Source organism: Girardinichthys multiradiatus, chromosome 18, assembly GCF_021462225.1.
Source record: "Girardinichthys multiradiatus isolate DD_20200921_A chromosome 18, DD_fGirMul_XY1, whole genome shotgun sequence".
In the NCBI taxonomy this organism is placed as follows: domain Eukaryota; kingdom Metazoa; phylum Chordata; class Actinopteri; order Cyprinodontiformes; family Goodeidae; genus Girardinichthys; species Girardinichthys multiradiatus.
Window position 1 is genome coordinate 38,832,114 of NC_061810.1, and position 15,826 is coordinate 38,847,939.

The following is a 15,826-nucleotide window of genomic DNA, read 5'->3' on the forward strand; positions in this document are numbered from 1 at the left end:
CTCTCCTTCTGTTCCTGGCTGTGCTGGAAGGAGGTTACTGTGATTTATTTTTGAAAATTCCAGATAAGATCAAACTGGCCTTTAAATATAATAATGTTATGCCAGATAAGATAAACCTAGCTTCCACTCCTGGTAAGATGTAGAGGCACATCTGGTTAGAAATAAAAACGTTTTTCAAGTGGTTTATAAAGCACTTTGGTTATTTGCATGGGTAAATAATTTCAAGAAAAATTCCACCCGAAAAATTACTGGCTACATGGTTATTGTTTTAATAATCAAATAGACACACAACAATTTTTCACATGAACATATAAGAAGATCATATAACATCTATTTTATTTTTTAGTGTGTACCAATTCTGCCCCTGCCAGAATCTGTCTTTGTCTTAGTTTGAGTTTGTGTTTTGGTTTATTTATACCTGGTCTGGTTCTCTGTTTACCCTTAGTTCTGTGTCTTGTTTGAAGGACTACAACAGAAAAAAAGAATTTATTTGCAACAGAAAACAGTTTCTTTTCCTTACTTCCACAAAAAGGAGATTAAGTACCCCCCTGTGTTGATCACAATGGGGCACAGTTACAGTACTTGTGTAAGTACTGTAAAAAAAAATATTGTTGTACACCTTAGGTGGCTAATTATGCTGAAGATGGAATCTGAATTATACCTTCAAAATCACTACTAAATGTAAAGGTTGGTAAAACCCAAAACTCTTTTGCCAACCTCAGCCATCATTGTGATCAGGTCTTTTGCTTTTGTTCTGGGGTTGATTCACACGTCACAACACGTTTATCACTGGGACAAAGACCCCTTCTCCTGCCTGAATGGTATTATGGCTGGACATTCCCATTTTTAACTTAAATTCCATTAAAGTTATTTGAAAACCAAAACCATATTTGAAAACCAAAACCATGAAACTTGCGAAAACTTTGAGAGTTAACTTTATTGAAGCATACATAGAGAGCATCAACAACCAACTTTTTAAAAAGAGAAAAGCAGGGCGTGACAGTGCTAACTATTTCAACAAAGACAAAAGAAAACGAGTATGTGACAATTGTGGTTGCTAGTATAGCATCAAGATAGTTCGTTTTAGAAGAATTCTGACATTACAATTTTAATTTATTTTGGGGATATCTTCACCATTAAACTCTTTTTTGAGTTTTGGTCTGGTCTCAGCAAAATAATATAACACTTTGGAGCAAAAATGCAAAGCAACAAACCAAAACTCGAGGCCAGAATAGCAAATATCTCCACAGCCACAGTAAATTTTCCTGGAGAGCTAACATATGATGGGATAAATGTGATCCAGACTGTACAGAATATCAGCATGCTAAATGTGATTAGTTTGGATTCATTAAAACTGTCCGGTAGTTTTCTGGCAAGAAAAGCAAGAATGAAGCATAAGGCAGCAAGAATTCCTATATAACCGAGCACTGCCCAGAATCCAACCGCTGAACCCAGAGCACACTCTAAAATGATTCGGTCTTTATAGTACTGCATATTCATATTTGGGAATGGTGGTCTGGTTGTTAGCCAAATTGTACAAATGACAACCTGAACAAGGGTAAAAATGAGAACGGTGACTCTTAGCTGTGCAGGTCCAAACCACTTCATCACGTTGCTGCCTGGAAGTCTTGCTCTGAAGGCCATCAGAACCAGCATTGTTTTCCCCAGAACACATGAAATGCAAAAGACAAATGTAATGCTGAATGAGGTGTGTCGAAGCATGCAAGACCAATGAGTGGGCCGACCAATGAAGGTCAATGAGCAGAGGAAACACAACTTTAGTGAAAACAGAAGCAGAAAGCTCAGCTCAGAGTTGTTTGCTCTTACAATGGGAGTGTCTTTATGACAAAAAAATATTGTGGTCATGAGAAGTGATAAAAATACACCAAAGGTGCCAAAACCAGTAAGAAGAGCCCCCATGGTCTCCGTGTAGGAAAGGTATTCAGTAGGTTTTGGAACACAGTTGTCTCTCATTTCATTTGGCCGAAATTCAGGTGAACAGGTCAAACAGTCAAGAGAATCTGTAAAAAATATTAAATTCCACAGCAACATAAGCATATTGTCAATAAAAGTTGGCTCGGTGTCAAAATATTTTCATATTTAGAAATTTTCTATGAAGGCTAAATTGCTTGTTAAAATTCACACTCACTTGTCTTATTACTAATTGTTCCTTCATGACACTGAAAGCAATCAAAGCAGCACAAAGGCTTATTTTTGTTTACAGCCTTTCGAGTTCCTGGTGGACACGGCTCTCTGCAGACAGACCGTACCACCTGATTATAAAAAACATAGAATGCAAGAAATTTAATGAATGAAACTAATCACTGGGAAAATCCCAAATTATCAAACATTGCTGTATAGTTTTTTTTTTATATAGACTAATTACCATGTTATTATAGCTGCCCCAAACTATTTTCATATTGTCTTTTAGTTTCAGTTTCGTCCCCTCCGGTAAAGAATTATCAAACTGGCCAATGCTGACTATGTCTGCTGAACCATCCTCTTTTATCTGCCAATTCACAAGGTCATACTTGGCAGTAGAGTCACCATTATTATCAAAGAAAATGTTAGCCCCATTCTTAGTTGTGAAGTTTACTAGCTTCATGGCATCAAATACCTTCAGAAAGATAATAAACAAATTACACAAACACCCCCTTTGAAAAAAAACATCATCTTTCAATAAAATTTCATTTAAACCTAATAAACAATTATCTTTATCAGTATATATTCTTGGAACTTACTAACTTAGGCTGGATTTCATCCTTGGACAAACAGGGATTTCCAGTGGTAGGATTTGAGCCATTTTCACACTGCAAAAGCACACTGAGAGCAAATGCTACAGAATAGACAGCTGTATAAATACAATTTTCCTCTCTGAAATTTGTTACATCTGTGTAGACACTAGAGATGGCCTGTAGATCTTCTGTACCAGTACACAAAGTAGAGGTATTTGTTGGGGTGAAGCTGCATCCAAAGAAATCCTCCCAGATAGCTTCAATTAGAGAGCTGTCTGATTGATTGAAAGGTTTTAAGCTAAGCAGGAATTCCCCTAGACCTGGTATGGATGCCTGAGGAAGGGCAAAGCCTATTGCCCCCTGTAAGATGTGCTTTCTATCAGCAGAAACAAGGTGTGTTTGTGTGATCCAAGATTCACTGCCCACCCACTGCTTTCCAGTTATGTTATGCACCTCCATTTCTGAAAGGAATGACTCTGCATAAGACAGCGACATAAACATCAATACCACCTTGGACGAAGACTCCTGCAGTGTCTTTACTATGGTTCTAAATCTCAACCTGGATGTTTTTAAGTAAAGTATCCTGTATTCTACACATATACCTTCCTTTAGTGCCTCTTTAACTAACTCAGATGCACCTTCCTCTGCATATGTACCCACAGAATGAATGATTCCTATCCAGCGCCAGTCAAAGTATTTCATAAGCTCTACCAGAGCTGTGATTTGGTAGCGGTCGCTTGGTACCGTTCTGAAGAATGTTGGATATCGAATTTTGTCACTTAAGCAAGCACATGTAGACAGGTGACTAATCTTGAGAGAAAAGAAAAAAAATTAACAAGTTCCCACAGGTTTTAAACCAAAAATTGATCAAGAATTTTCTATTACTTACCTGTGGCACAGATACCGTACTGATTATGGTGTTTATGTCATCACTCACGCCAGAGGATGAATGACCTAAGATAGCCAGCGTCTGATCACTGCAGGACAGTGGGTCATTTCCATTTATAGCTTCAATAGCTGCTCGAATGAGGTTGTCAGCCCCACACCCATTGTACACCTTGTAACCCAAGCTTAATCCAGGGAGAAGCAAAGGATCCCTGTTGATCTCCTCGACAGCAAAAATCATTGTTCTAGCAAACTTCAGTTCTCTGTGATTATATCTACAAATACAGAATAAAGAATGACACTTAACTCAAAAACACACTGTAACATTGAGAATTTTACTACTGATCACAAAAGTCTATAAAACAGTACATATTGACTGACCCTTCACAGTAATAATATGGAACTGCCTGGTAGTTGTGATTTACTAATTTTCCTGTACTTGTTATTGAGAAAATTCCTGCTATATTCAGATCACCATCTTTGGAAAATTCCAATAATTCTGTCTTTTCAATCACTTTGCATGTTGGGTCTTCTGGTTTTGTTCCTGAAAGCAAGGTTAGTAAGATAATGACAATCACACCCATTTTAAACAACCCTCCCCTCTACTGAAGCAAGGCTGACCTGAAAGTTGACCTTTATAGTTTGTTTCTACAGTAAGAAATATCCTCAGGCAAGCAACGTACATCATGAATTCTCACAAGACCTCCACTACAATTGTTCATGCGTCACAGATCCTCACATCCAAGTCTAGATAGTTGTAAGCAAGTGCAGTTATCCCATTTTATATCGTAATAGTTTCACAAACACATTTCCTGCAGCTACTCTTAAGGCAAATAAAGGTTTAATACATTTGATTATATTCATATAATTATATTTTTTTAAATTCACATTCAATCAAAATGAAGAACTTTATGTCGACTGAGTAATGAAACACTGCTTTTGGGGGGGGTGAACACATGGGTTAAATTGGGCGGGGGCTGTCCGGGGCTGAGCCCCACACAGAAGGTACATATTATATGACTTGTGAAGGCTATATTCTATGTGTAAAAAAACAAACAAATAGTTTTTTCAAGTAATGAAATCAACAATCATATAAAGACTAAATGTTTGACTGGAAACAAATAGTTTTTTAACTTGCCGTTACTTAACACACAAACAGCATCTGCTTCCCAACATCCTTCTCTGTGCGTATAACACACACTGCAGGTGCTGTTTGTGAACAAGGAGGTCAGTGTCAAGCTGTAGTTTTGCAGCTCTGTGGATATAGGTTAAAGAAACTGAAAGAGTTAGAAATTGAGTTCTATTCTGTTCCAGCAGCAGAGTTGAGCTGCAACTGTTAGAACAATAAAACCAGATCTTTATCCAGATAGCCTGCTCAAAAGACTCGGGAATGATCCTTTTTTTTCAAATGTTTATACTTTACAAGTTCAAATGGTAGATGCAAACAGGTAATCTCTTATGTTAGGTCAGATGAAACAAAATTATGCAGAGCCAAGAAAAAATGCAAATATAATGTTGAATTAAAATAAAAGAAAAACAAAAAAATTATAATATATACAATGTGCACAATTTTCCAGAGCTAATTTCTAGACATATTCCACCTAACCAGCAAGAAATTTTTTAAGTCTTTGAAGTTGATACTGATCAGTAGCTTTTTAGGCTTTACTGAAGGATTTCTAAAGTTTTGTTTTTATTTGTAAATAACATCCCAAGCAAATTAACGGTATCAGAAAGTCATGTCTTTAAGAACAGGAAAATATTTAGTAAAGACCTGGCACAGGACCTGAGAGATGCATCATCCTTTTGTTGATCACATCTTGTATGCTTGCTTTCAGCTAAAGGATTGTTTTGATTCATCACTTATTCTGCATTAATTATTTGTAGGTCAGAGTCATATTTAAACAAACAAAAGAAACAAAACTAAATCCTTCTTCTGTAACTGCTCAGATAATGAACTGAGGATAAAGAACAGCCCAGATACAACAGGCACCTCTGGCAAACCCTCAGAAACATCAGGAACTATTGTTTAAGACTCTTTAAAACAGAGTATTTAAGACTGATTTAAAACATTTGCAGAGTTCTTTAGTTTAAACCGTATACACAGCTGGTAACTTACTGGCCGCTGGATGCCAATAAGTTACTGTAAGTGTTTAAACTATTGCTACACTTATTTAGAGTAATACAATTATGGCTTTGACTCAGTTATAGTAGTGTTACTGTAGTTTTGCTATATTTTCATTTACAGTATCAAAATTATTGTTGTAATTTATTGACAGTTCTATTCCTGTATTTATTATAACAGTATCGTTAATAACTGTCAGTTTTGCTATTAATGTATTTATTAAACAGCTAACTTTACTTTTCAGTGATAGAGGTTCATCTACTAAATTTCCAGTCACAAAATATTTTAAAAACTTTTTATAATGACAATATGTCAGAATTCCCTATTAGATGATTAGCACTATGCTACCCTTATATCAATAAGAAAAAGCAAAAACAAAAAAACACTTTTAAAACTATTTGGAATTTGGCACTCCTCAAACTCAAACAATAAATATTTTGCATTTTACATCCAATGTTTGATTTGCTATTTTTATTTGTTTTTACAGTCCAATAGATCAGTATGAGGGTGGGCACATTCAGGCAGTTAAGGTTTAGCTCCCCTCTGGTCATAGATTCCAGTTGGTTATACTTTTTGAAGAAATCTGTGATATCAGAAACAGGTGCAGACTCACTATGAATTATTTTGAGTGTGTCATGCCATAAAATGTACCGTTCTTTTGAAAAGTAATGTGGTGGATGGCAAACAGCTTGTTGCTTTACTCTCTACCCGTGGTAGTGTGACCTATGAATTACTGTTAACTGGTAGTAATTTCTCAAAATAATAGTTGCACAGATATTTTTTAGTTATTTAAATATTCAGAAATATTCGGGCATACCTGATTCATAGCCTAAGTCCCAACCAACTTCTTACTGGCACTGTGTGCATTCTTAGTTGCCTTTTAATATTTGCTTTGTAATGTATTAACCTTTTAGAAATTAAAATTTATTTGTGATTTATTTAGACAAATGTTTTTAAAATAATATTTTAAACATTTCAATGGTGTTTAAACATGCATTCTATTGCTTAAAGAGATTAACGTGGTACTTTTGGGGATCTGGAAAATGTAGCCACAGAACCAGAGAGAGCTGAAGGTCGACAATACCCATTCACAAGTGCAATTCCATTTAACTCAAATGCTGAGAATTGACCTATCAGGAGAGTACAAAGCCATGACATCACCTGGGCTTTGTAGAAATCATACTGTATGTAAACTTCAGAATTTAAAGAAGGTAATAAAAACTCTCTGAGAAAATATTTATTGTCATTTCAACCTGGAAACTCACAAGAGAAGACAGGGATGTAATTAGAAAAGTTTATTAGTGAATGTTTATATCTTTGGCGCTCGAACCCCAGTGGAAGACATGAATGCTGAGAATGACATGGGCTTGAATGAACATCTTAGGGTTAGATTTAAAGATGTCTTCCCCCCTGGGATCCGATCCTGGTGGTGGAGTGGAGGCCTGAGGAGATTTGGAAAGAGTTTGGAAGCCAAATGGTGGAAATGTGGTGGAGAAGGGTCAAAGTCCAGCTACAGAACGGAGGGTTCCATGGATGAAGATCTTTTAAAGCGGACCCTTGAAGGATGATTGGCTGGGGAGAAATGCAGACTTGACGCTGATTGGTAGAGCAGAGCTGCATGGAGGAGTAATTAGACGAAGCTGGAGGTGATGGTGAGTCTTCCATGTTGAATTTTCATTTAAACTCCATTACCAGTAATATTTATGGGATCAAGTTTAAATTGGGTACATAAATGTCATTACAATTAGCTGTAAATAAAAACAATGAATTCTGTGAAAGCTTTGAGAAAAAAAAAATATTTAAGCACACAGAGAGCAAAAAAAGAAAAAACAAACATGGAAAAAGACAGTACATATTCATTCAGCTCTATTTTATTTCCTGTTAAGCTAATGTATGTAACATTTGTGGTTGTTATAATTTCATTAAGAGTATGTTTTAGAAGAACTCTGACTTTACGAATTAAAGTTATTTGGGGACATCTTAACCATTAAACTCTTTTTTGAGTTTTCATCTGGTCTCAGCAAAATAATATAACACTTTGGAGCAAAAATGCAAAGCAACACACCAAAACTGGAGGCCAGAATAGCAAATATCTCCACAGCCACAGCAAATTTTCCTGGAGAGCTAATGTATGCTGGGATAAATGTGATCCAGACTGCACAGAATATCAGCATGCTAAATGTGATTAGTTTGGATTCATTGAAACTGTCCGGTAGTTTTCTAGCAAGAAAAGTAAGAATGAAGCATAAGGCAGCTAGAATTCCTATATAACCGAGCATTGCCCAGAATCCAACCGCTGAACCCAGAGCACACTCTAAAATGATTCGGTCTTTATAGTACTGCATATTCATATTTGGGAAAGGGGGACTGGTAGTTAGCCAAATTCTACAAATGACAACCTGAACAAGAATAAAAATGAGAACGGTGACTCTTAGCTGTGCAGGTCCAAACCACTTTATCACGTTACTGCCTGGAAGTCTTGCTCTGAAGGTGATCAGAACCAGCATTGTTTTCCCCAGAACACATGAAATGCAAAAGACAAATGTAATGCTGAATGAGGTGTATCGAAGCATGCAAGACCAATGAGTGGGCCGACCAATGAAGGTCAATGAGCAGAGGAAACACAACTTTAGTGAAAACAGAAGCAGAAAGCTCAGCTCAGAGTTGTTTGCTCTTACAATGGGAGTGTCTTTATGACAAAAAAATATTGTGGTTATGAGAAGTGATAAAAATACACCAAAGGTGCCAAAACCAGTAAGAAGTTTCCCCATGGTCTCCGTGTAGGAAAGGTATTCAGTAGGTTTTGGAACACAGTTGTCTCTCATTTCATTTGGCCGAAATTCAGGTGAACAGGTCAAACAGTCGAGAGAATCTGTAAGAAATATTACATTCCACAGCAACATAAGCATATTGTCAATAAAAGTTGGCTCGGTGTCAAAATATTTTCATATTTAAAAATTTTCTATGAAGGCTAAATTGCTTGTTAAAATTCACACTCACTTGTCTTATTACTAATTGTTCCTTCATGACACTGAAAGCAATCAAAGCAGCACAAAGGCTTATTTTTGTTTACTGCCTTTCGAGTTCCTGGTGGACACGGCTCTCTGCAGACAGACCGTACCACCTGATTATAAAAAACATAGAATGCAAGAAATTTAATGAATGAAACTAATCACTGGGAAAATCCCAAATTATCAAACATTGCTGTATAGTTTTTTTTATATAGACTAATTACCATGTTATTATAGCTGCCCCAAACTATTTTCATATTGTCTTTTAGTTTCAGTTTCGTCCCCTCCGGTAAAGAATTATCAAACTGGCCAATGCTGACTATGTCTGCTGAACCATCCTCTTTTATCTGCCAATTCACAAGGTCATACTTGGCAGTAGAGTCACCATTATTATCAAAGAAAATGTTAGCCCCATTCTTAGTTGTGAAGTTTACTAGCTTCATGGCATCAAATACCTTCAGAAAGATAATAAACAAATTACACAAACACCCCTTTGAAAAAAAACATCATCTTTCAATAAAATTTCATTTAAACCTAATAAACAATTATCTTTATCAGTATATATTCTTGGAACTTACTAACTTAGGCTGGATTTCATCCTTGGACAAACAGGGATTTCCAGTGGTAGGATTTGAGCCATTTTCACACTGCAAAAGCACACTGAGAGCAAATGCTACAGAATAGACAGCTGTATAAATACAATTTTCTTCTCTGAAATTTGTTACATCTGTGTAGACACTAGAGATGGCCTGTAGATCTTCTGTACCAGTACACAAAGTAGAGGTATTTGTTGGGGTGAAACTGCATCCAAAGAAATCCTCCCAGATAGCTTCAATTAGAGAGCTGTCTGATTGATTGAAAGGTTTTAAGCTAAGCAGGAATTCCCCTAGACCTGGTATAGATGCCTGAGGAAGGGCAAAGCCTATTGCCCCCTGTAAGATGTGCTTTCTATCAGCAGAAACAAGGTGTGTTTGTGTGATCCAAGATTCACTGCCCACCCACTGCTTTCCAGTTATGTTATGCACCTCCATTTCTGAAAGGAATGACTCTGCATAAGACAGCGACATAAACATCAATACCACCTTGGACGAAGACTCCTGCAGTGTCTTTACTATGGTTCTAAATCTCAACCTGGATGTTTTTAAGTAAAGTATCCTGTATTCTACACATATACCTTCCTTTAGTGCCTCTTTAACTAACTCAGATGCACCTTCCTCTGCATATGTACCCACAGAATGAATGATTCCTATCCAGCGCCAGTCAAAGTATTTCATAAGCTCTACCAGAGCTGTGATTTGGTAGCGGTCGCTTGGTACCGTTCTGAAGAATGTTGGATATCGAATTTTGTCACTTAAGCAAGCACATGTAGACAGGTGACTAATCTTGAGAGAAAAGAAAAAACAAATTAACAAGTTCCCACAGGTTTTAAACCAAAAATTGATCAAGAATTTTCTATTACTTACCTGTGGCACAGATACCGTACTGATTATGGTGTTTATGTCATCACTCACGCCAGAGGATGAATGACCTAAGATAGCCAGCGTCTGATCACTGCAGGACAGTGGGTCATTTCCATTTATAGCTTCAATAGCTGCTCGAATGAGGTTGTCAGCCCCACACCCATTGTACACCTTGTAACCCAAGCTTAATCCAGGGAGAAGCAAAGGATCCCTGTTGATCTCCTCGACAGCAAAAATCATTGTTCTAGCAAACTTCAGTTCTCTGTGATTATATCTACAAATACAGAATAAAGAATGACACTTGACTCAAAAACAGATTGTAACATTGAGAAATTTACTAACAAAAGTCTATAAAACAGTACATATTGACTGACCCTTCACAGTAATAATATGGAACTGCCTGGTAGTTGTGATTTACTAATTTTCCTGTACTTGTTATTGAGAAAATTCCTGCTATATTCAGATCACCATCTTTGAAAAATTCCAATAATTCTGTCTTTTCCATCACGTTGCATGTTGGGTCTTCTGGCTTTGTTTCTGAAAGCAAGGTTAGTAAGATAATGACAATCACACCCATTTTAAACAACCCTCCCCTCTACTGAAGCAAGGCTGACCTGAAAGTTGACCTTTATAGTTTGTCTCTACAGTAAGAAATATCCTCAGGCAAGCAACGTACATCATGAATTCTCACAAGACCGCCACTACAATTGTTCATGCGTCACAGATCCTCACATCCAAGTCTAGATAGTTGTAAGCAAGTGCAGTTATCCTATTTTATATCGTAATAGTTTCACAAACATATTTCCTGCAAATACTCTTAAGGGAAAAAAGGTATAATATGTTTGATTTATAGCATTATATAACTTATTATCATATAATCATATTTTTAAAATTGACATAATTGAAAAGATTTGAAATTTATAAACAAAATTAAGAACTTTGTTGTCTATTTTACTGAGTACCTGAAACAATGCTTTTGGCAGGGATGCACACATCGCTTAAGTTGGGTTAGGGCTAGCAAGAGCTGAGCCCCACACAGGTATACAGTATAAGATTTGATATACCTTTATTCTATTTGTAAAAAAACAAAAAGTACTTTCATGTAGTGAAATCAACAATTAAATAAAGAGTAAAGTAACTTGATACAAATACTGGCCGCTGGATGCCAGTAAGTCGCTGTTAAAGTGTTTACACTATTAATACTATAATCTCCTTTAGAATAACAACATTATTGCAGTGACTCAGTTACAGTAGTTTTACTGTAATTTCATTTACAGTACTATTGCTCTGCTTTCATTTACAGTATCAACATCAATAATGTTAATCATTAGCAGCACTAGCATATTTTCAACAGTATCAAAATTATTGCTGTAATTTATTGACAGTACCATTCCTGTATGTATAACCGTACAATTACTTAACTGCCATTTTTGGTATTAATTTAAGTATTAAACAACTAACGTTACGTTTCAGTGATAGATGTTAATCTACAATTGTTTTGTCAGATTTGTTTTTTCTTTTTAAGCTTCAAAATGGCAATTTTTCATAAAGCCCTATTGGATGATTAGCACTATGCCACCCTTATATCACCAATAGAAAAAGCAAATAAACGAAAACAGTTTGAAAACCATTTGGAAGTTGACACTCCTCAAACTCAACACTATAAATGTTTTGCATTTTACATACAATGTTTCATTTGTCTCATAAGTGATTTTTGTATGAAATAATTGAGAGCTAACACAATCAATACGTTTTTTATTTTCCTTATGTTAATAAAAAACAGTATCAAGCATCAGAAATTAATTTTGTTTTTTATTAACCATCTTTATTCAAAGTAGGCTTTGTCTTTCCCCAGTAACCAAAGTTCAGCACAAAAAAAATGTGATTTCTTTTTTTCTCTGTTAAATATTTCATTGAATCTAATAAAACAATTTTGTAAAAAAGATGTAACAGAAAACAAAAAATACGCAGTGGGAAATCCAGACATGTTTCAGAAATTTTAACACTTAAAATAGTGATATTGAAATGGAATAACTGTACAGCGTTTTCAGACCCTGCAGAAGCTCCTCGCTGTTCAGAATTTAAGGGTGTATTCACACCTGCCACTTTTGGTCCCCATTAAGTGGGCCAGAGTTCGTTTTCCCCCTTGGTCGGTGTGAATAAGCTCAAGTGAAATGGACTCTAGTGTGGTTTGCTTCTGGTGTAAATACGAAATGCCCTCAAACCAACCCAACTACAGAAAACATACATCTCCTTGAACTTAAGCCACTGTAGTTAGTAGCAATTGTGAATGTTGTAATGAAGTCATACCTGATCAGCCATCTGTTGCTTAGCAATGCTTCTACCAACATGCTGTGGGTCAGGGTACGCAGAGCACGTTGTCTCTTATGGCTAGCAGCACACATTCACCGATGCCGTCGTTGCGACACCCATGTTGAATTACCAGGCAAACCCTCGGAGGCTGAAGCAGAACCAGACGAACCCTCGGAGGCTGAAGCAGATCCAGGCGAACACTCGGAGCTGGGTTCAGAGACCAGAACAAAGACAAACTGTTCCTTGAACCCCTCAGGAACAAGGTCCGGCGGCGCTTCCTTCTCGAACCCCTCGTCTCTGGGTTCAGAAGCCAGAACGAGGACAAACTGCTCCTTGAACCACTCAGAGACAGGATCCGGCGGCGCTCCCTCCTCGAACCACTCGTTGCAGGTTTCAGAGGCCAGAATGAGGACCAGTTTCTCAGTGAATACCCTGCAGACTAGGAACAGGAGCTGAGGTGTCGGCGGGACCCTCGGTGACGTGAGCAGGGGCTGAGGCATCGCAGACACCCTCCGCAGCGTGGGCAGGAGCTGAGGTGTCGCCGAGACCCTCAGTGGCGTGGGCAGAAGCTGAGGCGTCGCCGAGACCCTCAGTGGCATGGGCAGAAGCTGAGGCGTCGCCGAGACCCTCAGTGGTGTGGGTAGGAGCTGAGGCGTCGCCGAGATCCTCAGTGGCGCGGGCAGAAGCTGAGGCGTCAATGAGACCCTCAGTGGCGTGTGCGGAAGCTGAGGCGGTGCCGAGACCCTCAGTGGCATGAGCAAAGGCGTCGCCGGGACCCCCGATGACTTGGGCTGGGGCGTCCCTCTTACTACGTCCTCTGCGACGTGTGGAGGAGGGTAAAGCGGTCTTAGGGTCAGGCTGTGGTGTGTCTGGCTGTGGTGTGTCATGTTGTGGTGTGTCTGGCTGTGGTGTGTCTGGCTGTGGCGTGTCTGGCTGTGGTGCATCTGGCTGTGGTGTGTCATGTTGTGGTGTGTCTGGCTGTGGTGTGTCTGACTGTGGTGTGTCAGGCTGTCATGTATCATGTTGTGGTGTGTCAGGCTGTAGACCTGGCTGTGGTGTGTCATGTTGTGGTGTGTCAGGCTGTAGACCTGGCTGTGGTGTGTCTGGCCTGGAGTCAGGCTGTGGTCCTGAAGTGGGCTGCTCTGCAGCAACGCTCTGGAGACCTGATGTGGGCTGCTCTGCAGCAGCGCTGTGGAGACCTGGCGTGGGCTGTTATGCAGCAGCAGCAGCTCCCTGGAGTCCTGGCGTGGGCTGCTCTGCAGCAGCAGCAGCTCCCTGGAGTCCTGACGCGGAAGGAGGTGGACGGCAGTAAAACTGCCTTACTGCAGTCTCATAATCCCCCTCCATCTGCCCGATCCTCTCCATCAGCTCCGGAGAGGAATACATGAGACTGGTCCTCCTAAAGCTCTTGATCTGGCGAGCAAAAAACCTTAACAGCTGCTCCAGCTCGTCAGGTGTTGCCTCAGAACACCGGGCTGGACTGAGCGAAGACGGCATGGGCGGAGCTGCAGCGAGCCTGGGAGACAGTGCTTTGGCAGATGAAGATGTGGGCTTACTTCCTGCAGCCCTCACGTCCGCTAACAGGGAAACCACCTCCTCGCCAGCCGACCGCCAACCCCTGTGCGTCGGCGATTTCTGCGGCGGGAGGAAGAAGACGGCTTAGCTGCCGGTACGGAAGCAGGAAGGGAACGTTGGAGCTGAGGCGGAGGGACAGAGCAGCCCTCCCGATCTCTCTGGCGCTGGGCCGCCTCACGCTCCATCTGTTCCAACAGCAATGGAGATGGCAGAACCTCCAGGTCTTTAGGCAGATTCCTCTTCGCCTTCTCCTTCTGCCATTCAACCCAGTGATCCAAGGCGTCTGCCTTCTGTTTATCTGCGAGGTCCATGGTTGGCGGAAACATTCTGGTATGACTAGCGAGATTGAGGACCCCAGAATGCATACTAGAAGGCAGCATGTCGGTAAGTGAAAGAAAGACTTAATTAACAAAAATTCACTCTCAGAAGAGGCAGGAACAAAACAACGAACAGGCAGGCAGGACAGGCAAAAACAGACATGGGCAGGCTGGCGAGACAGGCGTGGCGTGACTACAGGACAAGAGCATTATCTAAATAATATTTCTGCTAAGAACAACTGAACAGGAGTGTATATATGGAGAGTAAACCAGGTGGAGCTAGGAGACAGATTAGTTTGGAGCAGGTGAACCGGATAAAGATAATTAACAGACAGAACAGAATATGGCTGGAGCAATAACAGAGACTCTTGAATACAAACAAAAACTAAAGCATGACCAGAACCAAAAACCAAACTTGACAGAACATGAACAAGACTAAAACATGACCAGAAAAATAATAAACAGAAGCATGATTCAAAAACTGTGAAAGAAATACAAGAAAAACCCAGAAACCAAAAACCAAACAACCCCAAATCTCAAAAATCCCAAAACACTTTATTGTGAATATAAAAAAATGTATTTAATATGTGGTTAACGATCTATTTACTATTTAACTTTGACAAAACCCTCCTTGAACTGCCACCGAAATGTGGTGGAGGGGTTTGAGTGCTTGATTGATCCTAGAGGCTATGTTGTCTTGGGATTAAATGCCCCTGGTAGGGTATCCCATGGCAAACAGGCTCTGGGAGCCGGGGTGCCACCCTGGAGCCAGGCTGGGGGTCGTTACTCGTTGGAGACGACCTGGTGGCCGGGTTGCTCCTTATTCCATAGAAGGTCACGGGGGAGCTGGTGTCTATCTCCAGCAGTCTATGGGCGAGAGGCGGTGTACACGCTGGACAGGTCGCCAACACATCACAGGACAACACAGAGACATACAAGACAAACAACCATGCACACACTCATTCACACGTAAAGTCAATTTAGAGAGACCAATTAACCTAACTGTCACGTTTTTGGACTAAGGGTACCCGGAGAGAACCCAAGCAAGTCGAGAGATATCAACTAGAAATAGTTGGGCTCGCCTCCACACACAGCGTGGGTTCTGGAACCCAGATCCTCGAGAGAGGCTGGACCCTCTTCTACTCTGTAGTAGCACATGGGGAGAGGCAACGAGCTGGGGTGGGTTTGCTTGTTGTCCCCCAGTTCAGCCATCTCGTGTCGGGGTTTAACCCTGTGGATGAGAGGGTCACATCCCTGCGCCTTCAGGTTGGAGACAGGTCTCTTCCTGTTTTGTCGGCCTATGGACTGAGCGTTACTGCGGATTACCCGGCCTTCTTGGCATCCCTGTCGGGGGTGCTGCATAGTGCCTCTTCTGGGGACTCCATTATTCCGCTGGGGGATTTCAACA

The 15,826-nt window shown here is 39.9% G+C and overlaps 2 protein-coding genes across 2 annotated transcripts; both read right to left on the reverse strand.

Annotated features, from left to right (window-relative positions):
* Positions 1-718: 718 nt before the first annotated feature.
* On the reverse strand, positions 719-4,308 carry LOC124884713 (extracellular calcium-sensing receptor-like). The gene is made up of 7 exons (XM_047392762.1): positions 4,304-4,308; positions 3,625-3,895; positions 2,742-3,545; positions 2,387-2,617; positions 2,150-2,273; positions 1,135-2,021; positions 719-754 (listed from the first exon to the last, which is right to left on the reverse strand). The coding sequence occupies exons 1-7, from the start codon at positions 4,306-4,308 to the stop codon at positions 719-721; spliced, it is 2,358 nt and encodes a 785-aa protein (XP_047248718.1).
* Positions 4,309-7,694: 3,386 nt separating this feature from the next.
* Positions 7,695-14,412, reverse strand: LOC124884714 (extracellular calcium-sensing receptor-like). Its single transcript, XM_047392764.1, has 8 exons — positions 14,143-14,412; positions 13,850-13,939; positions 12,764-13,056; positions 10,217-10,487; positions 9,332-10,135; positions 8,978-9,208; positions 8,743-8,866; positions 7,695-8,614 (listed from the first exon to the last, which is right to left on the reverse strand). The coding sequence occupies exons 1-8, from the start codon at positions 14,410-14,412 to the stop codon at positions 7,695-7,697; spliced, it is 3,003 nt and encodes a 1,000-aa protein (XP_047248720.1).
* Between the last annotated feature and the right edge of the window lie 1,414 nt (positions 14,413-15,826).

Coding starts and splice junctions, on each gene's coding strand:
- LOC124884713 (XM_047392762.1), bottom strand. Junction 3,546..3,624: donor GTACGGTATCTGTGCCACAG/GTAAGTAATAGA, acceptor TTTTCTCTCAAG/ATTAGTCACCTGTCTACATG. Junction 2,022..2,149: donor AACAATTAGTAATAAGACAA/GTGAGTGTGAAT, acceptor TATTTTTTACAG/ATTCTCTTGACTGTTTGACC.
- LOC124884714 (XM_047392764.1), bottom strand. CDS start 14,412: ATGGACCTCGCAGATAAACAGAAGGCAGACGCCTTGGATCACTGGGTT. Junction 13,057..13,849: donor AGGGGGATTATGAGACTGCA/GTAAGGCAGTTT, acceptor GCGACACCTCAG/CTCCTGCCCACGCTGCGGAG. Junction 10,488..12,763: donor CCTGAGGGGTTCAAGGAACA/GTTTGTCTTTGT, acceptor CTGTATTTGTAG/ATATAATCACAGAGAACTGA.